At 39.1% G+C, this 15,564-nt stretch overlaps 2 protein-coding genes across 4 annotated transcripts in view; one reads left to right on the top strand and one right to left on the bottom strand.

Annotated features, from left to right (window-relative positions):
• Positions 1–15,564, top strand: part of ARHGAP42 (Rho GTPase activating protein 42) — a 289,662-nt gene that overhangs the window by 65,671 nt on the left and 208,427 nt on the right. For all 3 annotated transcript variants that reach the window (XM_024115293.3, XM_024115292.3, XM_055091433.1), the window contains exon 2: positions 5,294–5,389. In XM_024115293.3, the coding sequence (XP_023971061.1) occupies positions 5,294–5,389 (96 nt within the window). The remainder of the gene's footprint in view (positions 1–5,293; positions 5,390–15,564) is intronic.
• Positions 14,006–15,183, bottom strand: LOC112062043 (importin subunit alpha-8-like). The gene is given in 2 exon segments (XM_024115302.1): positions 14,006–14,232; positions 14,235–15,183. Coding segments are annotated over 2 exon segments (1,176 nt in total).

Genomic DNA, 15,564 nt, shown 5'->3' with positions numbered 1-15,564 from the left:
ACACATATGTCTGCTCCTCTGAATCTTGCTTAAATCTAATCCCAGAGCAACTAGATTCCAAGAAAAACTACCTTAGACCAGTGGACTGGATGGTTGTACTTGTTCTGAGATAAATATAGCTAACATTGTAAAAGTAATTCCATTGACACTTCTAAAGTAACAGGTAACTCTAGCTCTTAAGTCTGTGTGTAAGAAGAGTTGTAATTAAATATTTACTAAGTGTTTTTTATTTCTCTAATGAGGTTGAAGTGCTTCTAATGAAATGAAGTTTTAGTGCTTCATTAGCATCATCTAATCGTGGGTGCTATGGGTTAACTCTTTGATATAAAAACATTGCTGACTAACTAAAGCCTACTGTAATTCTTCCAAGTTATAATGTGAATACATGTGAAGACACCCTATGCTTAACTCATTAGGTAAATAGAAAGGATATGATATGAGTGATACTTGCAGCACCTTTACTATGTACAACTTTGACCCCTAGTAAATGTTACTCCTCCACCTTCACCTTGAACAGAGCCAGGGTGGCTCCGACTGGGATTTTTTTTCCTTGTTTGTCTTCATGTTCTAATAGTTGAGTAGAAATAGGGAGAAAGAGACAGTCTTGCCTAAGCTAGATTCCCTGCTTGTCATGCTTTATACATTTGATCTTTCTTTTTGTATTTAAGAGAAATGTAGATTCTATCATTACACAGTTTGATACTTTAAAATTCAACAATAAACTTTAAGAACTGAAGTAGGTTTTAAATGCAAGGTCTATATAACTGGATGTGAATCAATTTTATTTACAAGGATTTAGTACCGGTACTTCTGTTTTGTGCATCTGACCATTGTTTAGAAATCTTAGACAATTAGGGAAGAGTGTGTTCCATGGAGTAATAAGTCGGTGAAAGGTGTTGCTCTTTCTAGTTAAGAATTGCACTCAGTGGGAGATGGAGCCAAAATTAAAAGTGTGAACTGGATTCCTCATTTTTCATATTGATCCATATGCCTGCCAGAAAATATCATAAGTTCTTCACTTTGGTCATATTTTTGACCTCATCATTACTTTGGGTTTTGGAAAATGAGAACAAACAAAAGGAAAATCAAGAACTCAGACACTTGAAGTTGAAAATAAGTAATTTTTCAAACTTCCCCTTTATTTTGGGGATTATCTGAACTAGTTGAGAACCATATTTTCTTGTATAGTCCTGTCTCATTATGCTTCATTATGTCTCATTATGCTTCATGAAGATCATTCATGAATTGTTGATTCTATCCAGCATTGAAATAGACACCCATCTCTTACACAGAAATACTGAATAATCAGGTAGTCTCTGTCACGGCGTGATTGCAGTGCACCAAGAGAGAATTTGAAACTGCAATCAACAGACTGTTTTATTGAGCACTTTCCAAGGTTGTCTAAGGCCTAACAGCTGCCACCTTCATTCCTGAAATTTTCCCTTTTCCTTTCTTTTCTGAGACTTTCAACAGGGAAACAGCCAACACCTTTTAAGTGCTTAGCTGTATGTCAGACACTGTTCTAAATGCTTCATCTGTATTAACTCATTTACTCCTCACAATAACCCTGAGAGATGGGTTCTGTTCCACTTAACAGATGAGGTACAGAGAGGTTATGAAGGCTGCCCATGATCATGCCACTGATTGGTAGGAGCAGGAAGCTAACCCATCTCATCTGCCACTAGAGCTTATACTCTCGATCCCTTGGCTATATGGACAGTGGGCTCCTGTGTTCTTGTTCAGGGATGGGAATTTTTACAGTGTACTCACTGAGATCTCTGTGAAAGGACGAAGCAGCTTACCTTTCTCAGTCAAGGAGCAAGGCCACGGGAAGCAAAGAATGGTCTAGGAAGAAATGTTTGGTTGTGGGGTTTTATGTCAGGAGTTCCCTAGGACAGCGGTCCCCAACCTTTTTGGCACCAGGGACCGGTTTCATGGAAGACAATTTTTCCACAGACTGGGGTAGGGGGGATGGTTTCAGGATGATTCAAGCACATTACATTTATTGTGTACTTTTTATTTCTATTATTATTACATTATAATATATAATGAAATAATTATATACCTCACCATAATGCAGAATCACTGGGAGCCCTGAGCTTGTTTTCACTTGCCACTCACTGATAGGGCTTTGATATGAATCTGCAAGCAAATGATTTATTATGGTCTCTGTGCAGTCAGACTTCTCTGCTAATGATAATCTGTATTTGCAGCCTCTCCCCAGCCAGATCATCAGGAGTTAGATTCTCATAAGGAGGGCGCAGCCTAGATCCCTTGCGTGCACAGTTCACAGTAGGGTTCGAGCTCCTATGAGAATCTAGTGCTGCCACTGATCTGACAGGAGGCAGAGCTCAGGCGGTAATGGGAGTGATGGGGAGCGGCTGTAAATACAGAAGAAGCTTCACTTGCTCGCCTGCCACTCACCTCCAGCTGTACAGCCCAGTTCCTAACATGCCACGGACCACTACCAGTCCTGGCCTGGGGGTTGGGGACCCCTGCCCTAGGACAAAGCTTCCAGGTATCTCCTTGAGTTTGAGCGGAAACTCAGAGGAACTTGTGGTGATGAGGGGAGAGAAGGAAGGCTATCTCTTACAAGATTCCTAAGCATCCTGATCCTCCCATATTACCTACTACCCCCACTCTGCTTTAGGAATTCCATCTGTGACTTCAAATCCAGTTTAGCATAAGGCCTGTATATTGTACATAGAAAAATAAACGTTAAATGGAATGTTTTTCCCCTTTCTCACAGAGAGTACCTGCACACAGCTTGGCTTAAAAATTATCCTAGGAGTCTGATTTTTTTTTTTTTTTGTCTTCTCATAACATTTGATATAGGTGTTATGATTTCTTTACCCTTAGCCAGAGCTATGCAGTGTCCGATAAAGGCATACTTTTGAATGCATGGGTCCCTCTTGTCTGGAAGGCCAGTCAACTTTCCCACCTTTTGAGCTGTGCTTGAATGATAACAACTGATGCCATTTATTAAGTTGCCTAGTCTGTACAAGGCACAGACCTCATTTAGTTTTTATAACAACCTGTGAGATGAGTATTCGTTCTCTGTTCCATAGGTAAGAAAAACAGGTCTTGTGAAGGACGAATGATTTGTCTAGGGCCTCACAGCCAATTGGTGAAGTCTAGTTCTGATGAAGCCTTTGTTTTTCTCATTGACTAACAATCCACTAAGGAGGCTCTTTTCATCTTTCTTCCTGAGAGCCCAAAGCAGAACCATTCTTAAACCGATAGACCTTTCTATTCTCCTAAATCCAAAGTACCTCTTAAGTAGAATGTGCAGCTGGCACCAAAGTTCTACCCCTCTTTTGGGAAGAGGTGTTAGTCTGTGAGTTAGTAATACCCTCTTTCCAGAGCACAATTTATTTTTTCAAACAAGATTAAAAAAAATCTCAGTCTTTGTGTGTGTGTGTGTGTGTGTGTGTGTTAAAAGCCTCTCTGAAGCTCAAGACCTGTGGTCTTCAGAATTCCTGTTGGTGAGGGTGTTGGTGAGTTCTTGATTCACATGGTGCAGTAAGTGACCTTCTTGTTTGGAGACCTCTTCACTCATGGGTGCTTACGGTACCTGGGCTTGCAGCTTCATGAGTGGTGGGTTACCACATTAAGTCGTGGTGTCACATCTAGGCATCGGGCCATAATTGTTCTCTTAAAGAAAAATGATTCTGATGCTAGTTAAAATCGTAAGGAGGACTTTATTCAGGTCGGATGCTGTAGATGTCGAGAGTGTCACAATAGGGGAGAGAGTTCAGGCTCCACCCTGAATGCAACAAGAACAAATGCGGATTTATAGCCGAGGAGCATTTTGGGTGGCGGGGCTAGAGGGGGCTGTCAGTGGATGGAAAGTTACTAAGAGGAGAAGATGTAAAGGTTTGGAGGATTCTTGGTGAAGGCAGGTCAAGGGCTTAAGCATCAAAGGTGGGGGATGGGGAATTTGATCAGATATCAGTTTAGATATTCTGTAAACTGACTTGGCAGGATTTTTGCTAAAACTGGTCTATGTAGGCCCAGTGAGGACAGAGAGCCAAAGTAGAGGCATAGTCAAGAAGAGGGCTCAGAGGAGCCTGACTGAAGATTGGTCAAGGAGAGAGTCTTTGTCAAGTCCTATTGCTTGAATTAAATGTTAAGCATTCAAGGTATCAGAATTGATCGATGGGAGATAACATTAAATAAAGTGTAGACAGACTTCCATAAAAATGTGTTTCCTACGGGCATAGACTTCTGTGAAGGGTTAGCATGGAAGATCACAGTAGCTCTGAGAGTTGGGACCTCTAAAGCTTCCCTGATGCTGCACTGTCAGATTAATTTAATTTTATTTAACAAACATAAATAGTGCTTATTAAGTGCCAGGTTCTGTTCTAAATGCTTTGCAAATGTTACCTTACTTAGTCCTCAAAACAGCTCTATAAAGTGGTTATACTACTGTTATTCACTCTTTACAGATGAGGAAATAGAGGCCCAGAGGAGTTAAAAAAATTTGCCCAAGGTCACATAATGAGTAAATGGTAGGACTTGGATTTCAACCCAGGCCGTCTTGGCTCCAGAGTCTGCATTCTTAGTCACTGTTAGGTTGCATCCCAGGCTTTTGCCTCCCAGGAATTTACTTCTCATTATTCTGGGCTTTTCTTTATTCTCTCCATGATTAAGGAAGAATTCTTCTTCTGGATTTAGTCACTCTCTGGAATTTGTTCAGACTGAAGTCAGGACTGAGGAGTATGTTTAGCTTGAGGTCTCCTATAAATCACAAGGTTATTCGTAAACAACTTTTCTGGTGGCCTTTCACCTTAGAATGAGAATGTGTTTATTGGTAAAAACACATTCCCTATCTGCTCCACATTCCCTGTCTGTATAGAATAACATCAGTGACCCTTTCTAATCAAAGGTTCGCTACTTTTCTTTTTTTTTCCCACCAGTAACCTGGGTAGCATTCCTTCTTCTTCTTCTTCTTCTTCGTCTTTTTTTTTTTTTTAAATAAATGCTCCATTTATAGGGAATGAATGGTAATTCTTTGATAAAGGCTTTGGGAAATTGGCTTCCAGATAATACACAACTGGCACCAAAACTTTCTTAAAGGGGCAAATCTTTGGAAGCAGAGCAGATCTAATCCCTAAAATATTTCTTTAGTAGTCTCTTTAAATTCTGCTTAAATTTGTCAAGCTGGTATTTAAAAAGGTTCTGGTTCATATAGCATTAGCAGCAAAGTTATGTAAATACATGTGGAAACTCTTGAGTATTCCATGGTATTGTACCTTCAACTTATGATTTTTTTTTAAACTTTTAATTACAGATCTGTCTATGGCAGTACAGAAATTTTCCCAGTCACTGCAAGATTTCCAGTTTGAATGTATTGGTGATGCTGAAACAGATGATGAAATTAGTATTGGTGAGTTGTGATATTTTTCAATATTCTAAGTAATAATTTTAGAAGTCTAACTTCAGATAATGACTTGATTGAAATCAAACAGATTCACACACCCAAATACCAAATATGTCAAATATTCTGAGTTTGATAAAAGCCTAAGGGTGATTTTTTTGGTTTCTGTGGAGGAGAGTATTATGAATTGTTTTAAAATTGAGCTCTGTGGTTTTTTCCATAAGGAAATTACTTAATCATTCTATAATTCAGTTCAGTCCTTTGAGAAGATGTGGATAACACTGTTTTTCTTTGCCTCAAAGTGAATCATTCATTCAAACAAATACATATTGGTCATCTGCCATTAAATGTACAAGGTACTGGTTTAAGAATTATCTTACTTTTTTTTTAAACTTAATACTGATTTCTCTTTTACCTTCAGTATTTGTTTAAAAGAAAAAAAATCGGTCAGGACGTATTAACCAGTATTAATGTAGGACACAGAACATTACTGGGCATCAGGAGACTTGAGCCCTCATCTGATTTTGCCACAGATATTTAGCAATCTGACCCTGGGGAAGGTATACCCCTTCCTGAATCGGGTGGTTTCATTTCCCATAAGTGAAGAGGTTGGGTTATGTGGTCTCAAGTTTTATCTGTATCTGAGTTTTTACTGTTTGAAGATCAGATTCATGTAGCATTCTTTTCCCCACATTTTAACAATCCCTACTTGCCAGTTTGTAGCCATGGGGTCCATTTGTAGGCTGGATTAGAGTCACGCAATCAGAAGACTGTATAAAATATGTGCGTACATTTTAGAGAATAATATACTAAGTGTACTTACCTTCCAGGTAAAAATAGAATATTACAAGCATTTAGAATAATGACTCCCAAACTTAAATGTGTATATGATACACCTGGAGATCTCATTAAGTGCAGACTATGATTCAGAAGGTCTCAAATGGAGTGTGTGATTCTGTGTTTCTAACACACTTGAAGGTGATGTCAGTGTCAGTAGTCCACGGACCTCTTTGAGTAGCAGGGCTTTGGAATCCCTGACATGCTTCTCCACAATCATATTCCTCTCCTTCCTCTGCCTTTTCTTTTTCTTATATAGTTTTGTCAGTTATATATGTATTTCTAAAAAATACATTTTTATTGTTTTCGAAAACCTAAAGTATCAGGTCCAAACCTAGCTGCGAAAGGAAAGAGCTCTCAGGAGAAGATAAGCCGAATGAGTTTCCGATTCATTGTGTGGCTTTAGTTTGTTACATTCACAAAAGTTCCGTCTGGAGAAATCACGTGCACAGTCCTCACACAAGCTGTTTCTGGTGTGGGGTTCGTGTTATGCAGTCGTCACATGGCCCAGCTGGCCTCTTTCAGAGGAGCTGTGCCAGGTGTTTGCTTGATTTGTCTGCTCCTTTAGGAGTGATAGGTATGCTGAGGGGGTGTGGAGGTGGCTGGTCTTGGGATCATGAGGGGCTCTATACACCCTCAGCTCTGTGGGGAGAGGCGGCTGAGCCTGACTTGGCTGAGGTGTAGGTAGGGAGCCCCTAGGAAGGAGGGAGAAGGCTGCCACATGGGCCTCAGGCAGCGTGCCTTCCTCCTCTTTACAGGACACACGCGGAAGGTCAGCATCAGTGATCACGTGACACTGACAGCTGGAACAGTTGTCATCCTGTGTGCCATTTCATGATGTTTGTGTCATAAATGTCTAGCCCCCAACATTGGCTTTGGAATACACCTCACCAGACAAAAGCCTCGGTTATATTACTAAAATACTAATATAGTAGCATTATTATTTAGAAGAAAGAACACCCACATACTCACATAACAGCAGTTATTTTCACTTAGTAATGAGACTGTAAAATCCAAGAAGGCAGAGGCCAGATCTTTTTTTTTTTTTCTTTCAATCATTTCACTTTAGCACCTGACCCAGGGTCTGACTCATGGTAAACCTTCGGTTAAATTGTTGTATAAATGATATAATTTTCCTTATAAACAACTTTTTCACTTCTGTGTATCTTTTTCTAATATAATTAATATACTACATATAACTACATAGTGTATATAATTTGTTACTTCTCCTTTATAAAGAGGATTCTAGCAAATACTTCTGGGTTTTTATAGATATTGTAATTTTTAATGATTTTATGATTTTAAAATATTCCATAGGTTCATGTACATGAATTTATGAAATAATCTCTTTGGTACACTTAGACTGCTTCTAGTTGGTCTTTTACTTTTTAACAGTGCAATAAATATATTTCTGCAGATTTCACAATTTCCTTTAAGCTTCTTACTTAAAATTCCTTCTTGAAGCCACATGGAGTAATGGCAGAGGTGGGCGTTTTTTAATCATTATGCTCTTTGACCTTGCAGGCAGATGGATGGTAGGCGATTTCCCCCCGTTGTGGTGAACTTGATATCTCAACTTTGCTCTGTTTCTCTCTTTCCACTTTGTCTAGATGGATGTTATTGTTGTGGCTCTTGCAGATTAGGTTGGAAAGGTGTGAATTGATCAGTATGTGAAAGCTTATGATAGGCGCTGAATATTAAGTTCTGATGCTTTCAGGGCTTTGAGGAATTAAATCCAGGACTGGGGAGTGGAAGGTGAATACTATATAGGGGTAGATGTTATGGCTCACTACTTTTCAATCAGGAGACTTATTTAACTCATATTGGGAATTTGATTTAAACACCAATGCTTTGTTAGGAAAACCTAACTTAGAGGACAGAGATTTATAAACAAAAATTATTTCTGAAACAACTAATGTAAAAATATAGATATATTCCCATATCCTCACCATCCAGCACTTTTTATCCTTTTACTGAGCCCCCAAATGCACTGTAAATAGTTAAAAATAACTATGTATATAATAAAGAAATAGAAGACTTTGAATAATCATTCCAAACATGGAGGAATTGTGAGGCTAACGCAGGCTGTTGCACCAAGGACAGTGATGATCTAAGAATGTATCCCTGAGAATAATGGGTAAGGCTGGTGTGCATGGAGTGCAAGAACTATCCTTACCTACCTTCATTAGCTTCAGTTCCACAGGGGAAGATACAAAGTTTCAGCTCTCTTTAAACCAATGAGGACCTACTGTATAGCACAGGGAACTCTGCTCAATGTTATGTGGCAGCCTAGATTGGAGTTTGAGGGAGAATGGATACATGTATATGTTCCGCTGAGTTGCTTTGCTGAGCCACTGAAACTGTCACAGCATTGTTAATTGGCTATACTCCAATATAAAATGAAAAGTTAAAAAAAAAATAGCCTGTTGAAGCCCCAGTTTCAGCTTCTTCTTTATTCCTCTGATTTAATAAGAGGAATGAAGTAGGGACAGCTGTGACTCTTAGCACTGAATAATAGCCATAATACTGTCAGCCAGAGTAGCCTTGAGACTTATCATTGATGTAACCACTGAAGACGATGACTTACAAAAAAAGCTCATCTTTTATAAGGGAGCAATGTCAGTGCAAAACAACTTGTAAAGTCAAGGCATTTGCAAACTTTCTGCATATAAGTTATGGTGGTGGGAGGGGGTGGAAGATGAGTAAGATGTCTGTTTTCAGTGTGCTTACGGTGGAACAGGGCAAAAAACAGATTTTGAGCAAAGTAAGGAAAAGAGGGTTCTGTTACTATATCAGTATGATGACTCAACTTGTGGAAGCTGTTCCGGGAGCTTGTTAGGCACGTAGGCCTGTGTCTATCCTGTAAATCGGCCCCACTCTTCAGCTGTCCCCATCTGCTCCCACCCTTCTGGCCTTGTGCTTGCCGGTTTGTTTGTTTGTTTTTTGGTGCCAGTGAGACAGTGCTGGCTTGGAAGGAAGCAAAATGGGATTAGTTGTCTGGGACCCAGTGGGGAATTCCTGTGGCTCAGGGAGCAGGTCAGTTGTTTCCAGAACTGAAGTCCCAAGCAGGGCAGCATCCTGTACTCTCCTTTGAGCACCTCATTTCCATCTTACAGCAGCAAGAGGCTCCCTCCTCTAAGGATGATTGAGCTGCCTGTGAACTTTTGATTGCTTCCTTTTATCTGCCTACCACAGCGCTGGCCCAGTGGGAGGCCATCCAACTTAACTTCCCACAGCTGTTCTAACTGCCCACTTTTTATACTACTTCGTTTTTCTGGACTGAGTAAAGACATTGAGTTAGGAGTAAATTAGGAATTGAGTGGCTGGGGATTAGAAATTGGTGATGGAGGGGAAAAGAATGATTACAATCTGGTATAAGATTCAGGCCTCCTCAAATAATAAAGTATATGGATAGACTGGAAACAAAATGTACCGTTGTTTAACCATAATTATACAAAAGACAATACCTACTGCATTAATCCTGGTATGTGTGTGGGAATTGCTAATGTCATGTGACCAGCCCTAAAACCTTACTAGTACGAAATAAAAAACTATCTCTACAGAAAGTAAAACACTATTCTTTTGAAAACTCTTTACAGTGGTTCATTCGAACAAGTAGAAGCTCAAAGATATTACTGTGACTCTGTCTGAAGCTGTGGTTTTTGTTATGCATATTTAGTGCCTATAATTTGAAATCACTTTTACAAGTCTTAAAAAAAGTCTACATTAAAAACAAAATCAGTTATTGTTAGTCACGCTGAACCGGTGCCAATAAAAATATTAGTCATTAATATGAGGCAAAGCTCATTCATTCTATGTAATCTTGGAAACCATTGGAAAGTCCAGTTGTGGTTTTCCATAAATAGCTTGGCTAGTGATGTTGTGTGATGGCCTATTGTAGTGCTCAGGAAAGTCTTGGACAATGTGAACTTTGCACTCAAGAGATTAAACATTTACCAAGAAGGAGAGTCAGTTTGCTTGTAAATATTCTAGGTGGGGACTTATTCCTTTAGACATACCTAAACAGAAAATTCCTGTGGTAGAGACAGGCTACATACAAGCACTTGTCAACTAAGGTTTTGGCTCCCAACTCTGAGTGGAGAAATGAGTCCATGAAGTAGGTAATTCAGATCAAAATATATTTCATAATATTGATTATTGTACAGATAGTTCTGACTTAACTCATGTATTTGTGTTCAGGTATTTACTCTGTTTTGAATACAGATATGCACACATAGCAATAACAAGGTTAGTGCTTAATAGTTCTTAGAATGAAGAGTATATGTTATGTCTTTTTTCTAAACCCTTACAAATCTTATGTGTACAGATTGACGGATGGTAACTCAAACGGAACCAAGTTTTGTATACTGCATTGGCTGGAATGTGCCTTATGTTTTGAATTCTTCTTTATTCTTTTGGAAAATACGTTGAAAGGTGAGACTCTAGGAAATTAATTTAAAATAGTGACATTTTAACTCACATGGGCTTTATTGTATCTTCCTGAGCAAGCAGTGCTTTGCCCAGGTGCAAATATTTGTTGTTAGATTACCTCTCTGAAGCTGGGTGTGCATCAGTGTAATACAGTGGTTAAGTGAAATTGCCTGGACAGAAGCCTGAGAGTGATCACTGATGCTTGCTCAGAGGGTGTGAAGTAGAAGACATTTTTCAAGGGAGTGGTTGAAAAATTTTTTTCATTTTCTTTGTTAGAGGAATTACTGGGGGAAAATGCATAAATCTTTTACCAAATAAATTCATTCACTTCAAGGATGCATCCGTTAGGTCTAATGGAAACGTAGTATTTGATCCAGTTTTCCAAGTGATAAATAAGAACATCGTCTAGTGTGGGAGGTATGGCAAACAGTTTGCTTTGTGTGTTTTGAAGGGATTCCTTTATAGAATAGAAACACTTTGAGAGATAGTAACCTGTATTTCAGGTTAAAAAGAACTAGTATATTTATTCACCCCAGGAAATGTACTTAAGTGATCATAAATGATTTTAGCTAAGAAAAAACCACACCTATTTTCTTCAAGTTAAACTAATAAAATTCAGCTATTAAGCTCTTAAATTGAAAATGCTTCTGTGAAGATTTTCTTCAGAATTCAGTTATGAGCTACAGATACTCATCCATACAGATCACTACTACCATTTGTCTGATGATATTGGGATGCATAAGGTACAGTGTGGCCATGAGACTCTTCTTGGGCATCTTTTAGGAAAAAGTTAGCAAACCAGACACAATGCCATTACCAAACACAACTGAACTCTTCAAAAAAAAGACCTGTGATTTTATTAAATTCTAGGAAACAAATTACCTTCTCATTTGCTGAATCAAAAGAAAATCCATCAGTTATTACGAACCCTCATTACAACCCACTTAAATGTGGTTATATAAATCAGGAAGTCCTCTATTAAAGTGGAACATTTCCAAATGCCTAAATTGTTTATATAAATAACATTTTCTTTTGAACTCTGTAGAGGAAGCATATTTGACTTTTTATGGCTCTCAGTTGGACAATTGAATTATTGTTTTCCATTTTCTTTTACCACCCTTATTTTTGCACCCACACAGAAACCACCCACAATTAAGGATTGAAACAACTGGGAAAGTTGCACATTTCAGGTGGAGTTCCTCTCTTTAAAAAAACACACCACTTGAGAGAGATGTTTTCATCATATTATCTCTGTATTTTAAAGAACTTTATTGATTTAATTTGAAGTTCAAAGGCTTAGATTGTTTTTCCAGAATCTGAAGTTAAAAAAAAATTCAGAAACTTATCATGTTAAAAGTCACATCTCAAAGAAAAAAATTTGCCTTTTAATTTATCGATACACGTTAATCCCCTGAAACCCCTTTCTGTCTTTTGTGATTTGTTTTGCTGAACAAAAAGTGGCTGTCTTTTTCACAGAGAAATCAGTCTCTTATCTCCTCCAGTAAATTATGTGCTGTCTGAGGTCAGAATGTTGTCTCACATTTCTATTCCTGCAAAATTCTTTAGCACCTTATTTGTAGCAGAAGCTTAGTAAATATTTGTTGCATAAATAGTCCCCCTGGAAAACCTAGTAAACGTTTCTAGAAACAAATCACTTTAAGGTGCATAAATAAAATTTTAGAGTCATATATTAAAAAATAAAGTGTACATATTTGGTTATATCTAGAATGATTCTTTTCAGTATGGTAATAAACTAAATTTTGAGAGGGAAAATAGTTCATATATGGTCATCCCTCGATATCCACAGCAGATTGGTTTCAGGAGCTTTCATGGATACCGAAATCCTTAGATGCTCAAGTCCCTTATGTAAAGTGGTGTGGTATTTGCATATAACCTACACAATCCTCTTGTATATACTTTAAATCATCTCTAGCTTACTTATAATACCTAATACAATATAAATGCTATGTAAATAGTTATAAATATAAGTGCTATATAAATAGTTGCCAGCATGTGGAAAATTCAAGTTTTGCTTTTTGAAACTTTCTGGAATTTTTTTTCCCAAGTATTTTTAATTCACAGTTGGTTGAATCTGAGGATGCAGAACTGGATACAGAGAGCCAACTGTATTTATATATAAATACACAAACACAGACACACACATATATGTAACTTTTGCATATAATTGAGAATGATTTAGAACAAATATCTTAATATTTGTAAATGTTTCAAACCAGAGGTAAATATTGTAATATTCTTTAGTTTATTATTCAATGTTTATTGACTACTTGTTAGGTGACAAGCTCTGTGCCAGTCCCCAGGCACCTGGTGGTGAAAAGAGTAGTTCAAGCTTTTGCCCTCATGGAGTGTACAGACTAAAGAATAAGATGGTAGCAATATCCTTCCTTTAGGGATAACATGCCTTAAAAAAGGCTTATTTCAGGGTGAGTGGATAGAGAGTGAAAAGAGAACTTTTATCTATGGTTAGTGACTTACAAGAGCTCAAAAAAATTCAACAAAATGATTAGACAATGAAATAAATGCTCTGGCCCAATATAACTTGGGTTGCAGGAATATACAGTTGATTCTCATTATCCACAAATTCTGTATTTGCAAATTTGCTTTCTCTACAATTTATTGGTATCCCCCAAATCAGTACTCCTGGCACTTTTGTGGTCATTCGTGGTCACCTGTAGAGAGGTGAAAAAGTTGAGTCGCCTGACTCATGGAGAATCTACTGTATAAAATATGGTGCATTTTATAGGTGCATGAGACAGCCTTGACTCACTGAAGACGAATAGGATAGATTTTTGCTCTTCTATAAGAGCAATAGGCTAAAGTGTATTAAAGAAGAAAATTCAGTTGGGGCTTTGTTATTATGCAAAAAATTATGACAAAAATGTCATCAAGAGTTTGCCATGCTTCAGGCTTAAAATTATAAACTAACCACATGATTCCAATTCTACCAACGCCATTCTATTCATACCTAAAATAAAAGAGATGTACTCCAACTATGGTTCTGTGGGTCAATGCAAGTGCATTAAAACAAACAAATAAACAAACCAGGTATCCATAGGTTACATATAAAGTCAAGCTACCCATGCTCCATTTTCTCCTGGGCACAAACCCAGAGAAATGGTCAAGTTCCACCTTGTAAGAAAATCTCATCTGGGGCAGCCTTCTTCCAAAGGCAGTCAGAGTAATCTTTTTAAAATGCAAAGATGATGTCATTTCTCTGATTAATGCCATGAAATGGCTTCTCATTGTCTTCAGTTGAAATTCCACATCCCTAACATGGCTTATGAGGTCTTGTCTACCTGCCCATAACCTTCACACATGCCTTTTTTTGTTTGTTTGTTAGATGGAGGTGAAAGTGTGGAAAATTTTATTATCATTCAGTTTTAAAAGCTTTATACCTGTGGTACACCAAGGGGAAGGGGTTCTTAAAGAAGTGACTCTTTGGGTGGTCCCTGGTTTAGGAGTTGTGGAGCTTTGGTATGTGTTAGTTAAGTGCTTTAAGAATTCACGATCTTGGTCCCGAGCTGGTAAGGTTGTGCCAGTTTCTTCTTCCTGGAGGATAAAAAGAGGACGTTGAGGAGGGTGATAACAATTTTGGTGTCTGGGATGGTGAGAAGATTTATTAGAGGCTCCAATACTCCAGCCTGGACAAGCTGGATCAACTGGTCTACGGTGCCCCCAGTTGTGAAGTTAGCCACTGTCCAGACAGCCTCTTACTGGGCTTTAAATTCTCCGTTTTCTAGAACAGCCACCAAGGGAGGCAGCGCACCGCAAGCGATCAGCTGCTGGATGTGCTGGCGGTGCCCCGCGGCTGCATCGCTTAGGGCCCAGGCTGCCTCCTTCTGGATGGAGGAGCGAGGGTGTGGGAGGAGCTGGGGCCGCACAGCCAGGATGGCCGTGTCCAGAGCCAGCTGGGTCTGGTGGTCCGTCCCCATGACAATGTTCCCCACAATGCTCAGAGAGGGCGTCAAGACATTGAGTTCTGAGCTTCTCATGAGCTCGACCAGCCTGGGCAGGACCCCTGTGTCCACCACTTGGCTGATGTGTGCATCGCAGCCGTTGGTGTGGTAGGACAGGGCCCAGCAGCTGTCCGAGAGAACCTCTCCGTCTGGGTGCCATAGGGGTTGGAAGAGGACGGGCAACATCTGCTTCACTGTGTGATCAGAAGGGTACGGGTTCTTGTTCCGGCACAGGTTGGACAAGGTCCACGCGATGTTGCACAGGAATGTGACTGGTATACTTGATGAAACCAGGGTCAGCAGATGTGGAATGGCATCACTCGAGATAACGTTGTCTCTGAATTCTGGTCCATCATCAGCTATATTACCAAGGGCCCACACTGCCTGTTCACACACAGTCATATGAGTGGAAGACAGGAGTTCAACCAAGGGCTGGATGGCCCCTCCATCCACAACGGCGCCTGTCAGCTCTGAAGTCCCCGAGGCAATGTTGGTCAGAGCCCAGGCTGCCTCAAGCTGCAAGCGGGGATGAAGGGATGACTTCAGGAACAGAAACATGTTTTATTGCATATTGGTAAATATTAGGTATCAGAAAGGTAAGCCATGACCCATGTGTGTGGTAGGTGCATAGTTTCTACCTTTGTTGGTTAATTTCCTGCTTTGCTTAATAGAGTTAATCCACCCATGTTGAATATTATGTAAATTCTGCATCCACTTTGAAAACAGCTTTTGAAGATAGTATTGTGTCACAGTTGTCTTCTTGGTGTGGAGTAGTTTCTATCTTTCTATTTGGGAGCTGCATTTCTGTAGTTCTAGGATAATTCATGTACCTTCTTTATGTACATATGGGGGTGGGAAAATGGGAAGTTGCACAAGCTGTTGTTTTTTTTGTCTGTTTTTTTTTTGTTTTTTTTTTTTTTCCCGGTACGCGGGCCTCTC

Source organism: Physeter macrocephalus, chromosome 16 (assembly GCF_002837175.3).
Source record: "Physeter macrocephalus isolate SW-GA chromosome 16, ASM283717v5, whole genome shotgun sequence".
In the NCBI taxonomy this organism is placed as follows: Eukaryota; Metazoa; Chordata; class Mammalia; order Artiodactyla; family Physeteridae; genus Physeter; species Physeter macrocephalus.
This window is presented reverse-complemented; position numbering and strand designations above follow the sequence as displayed.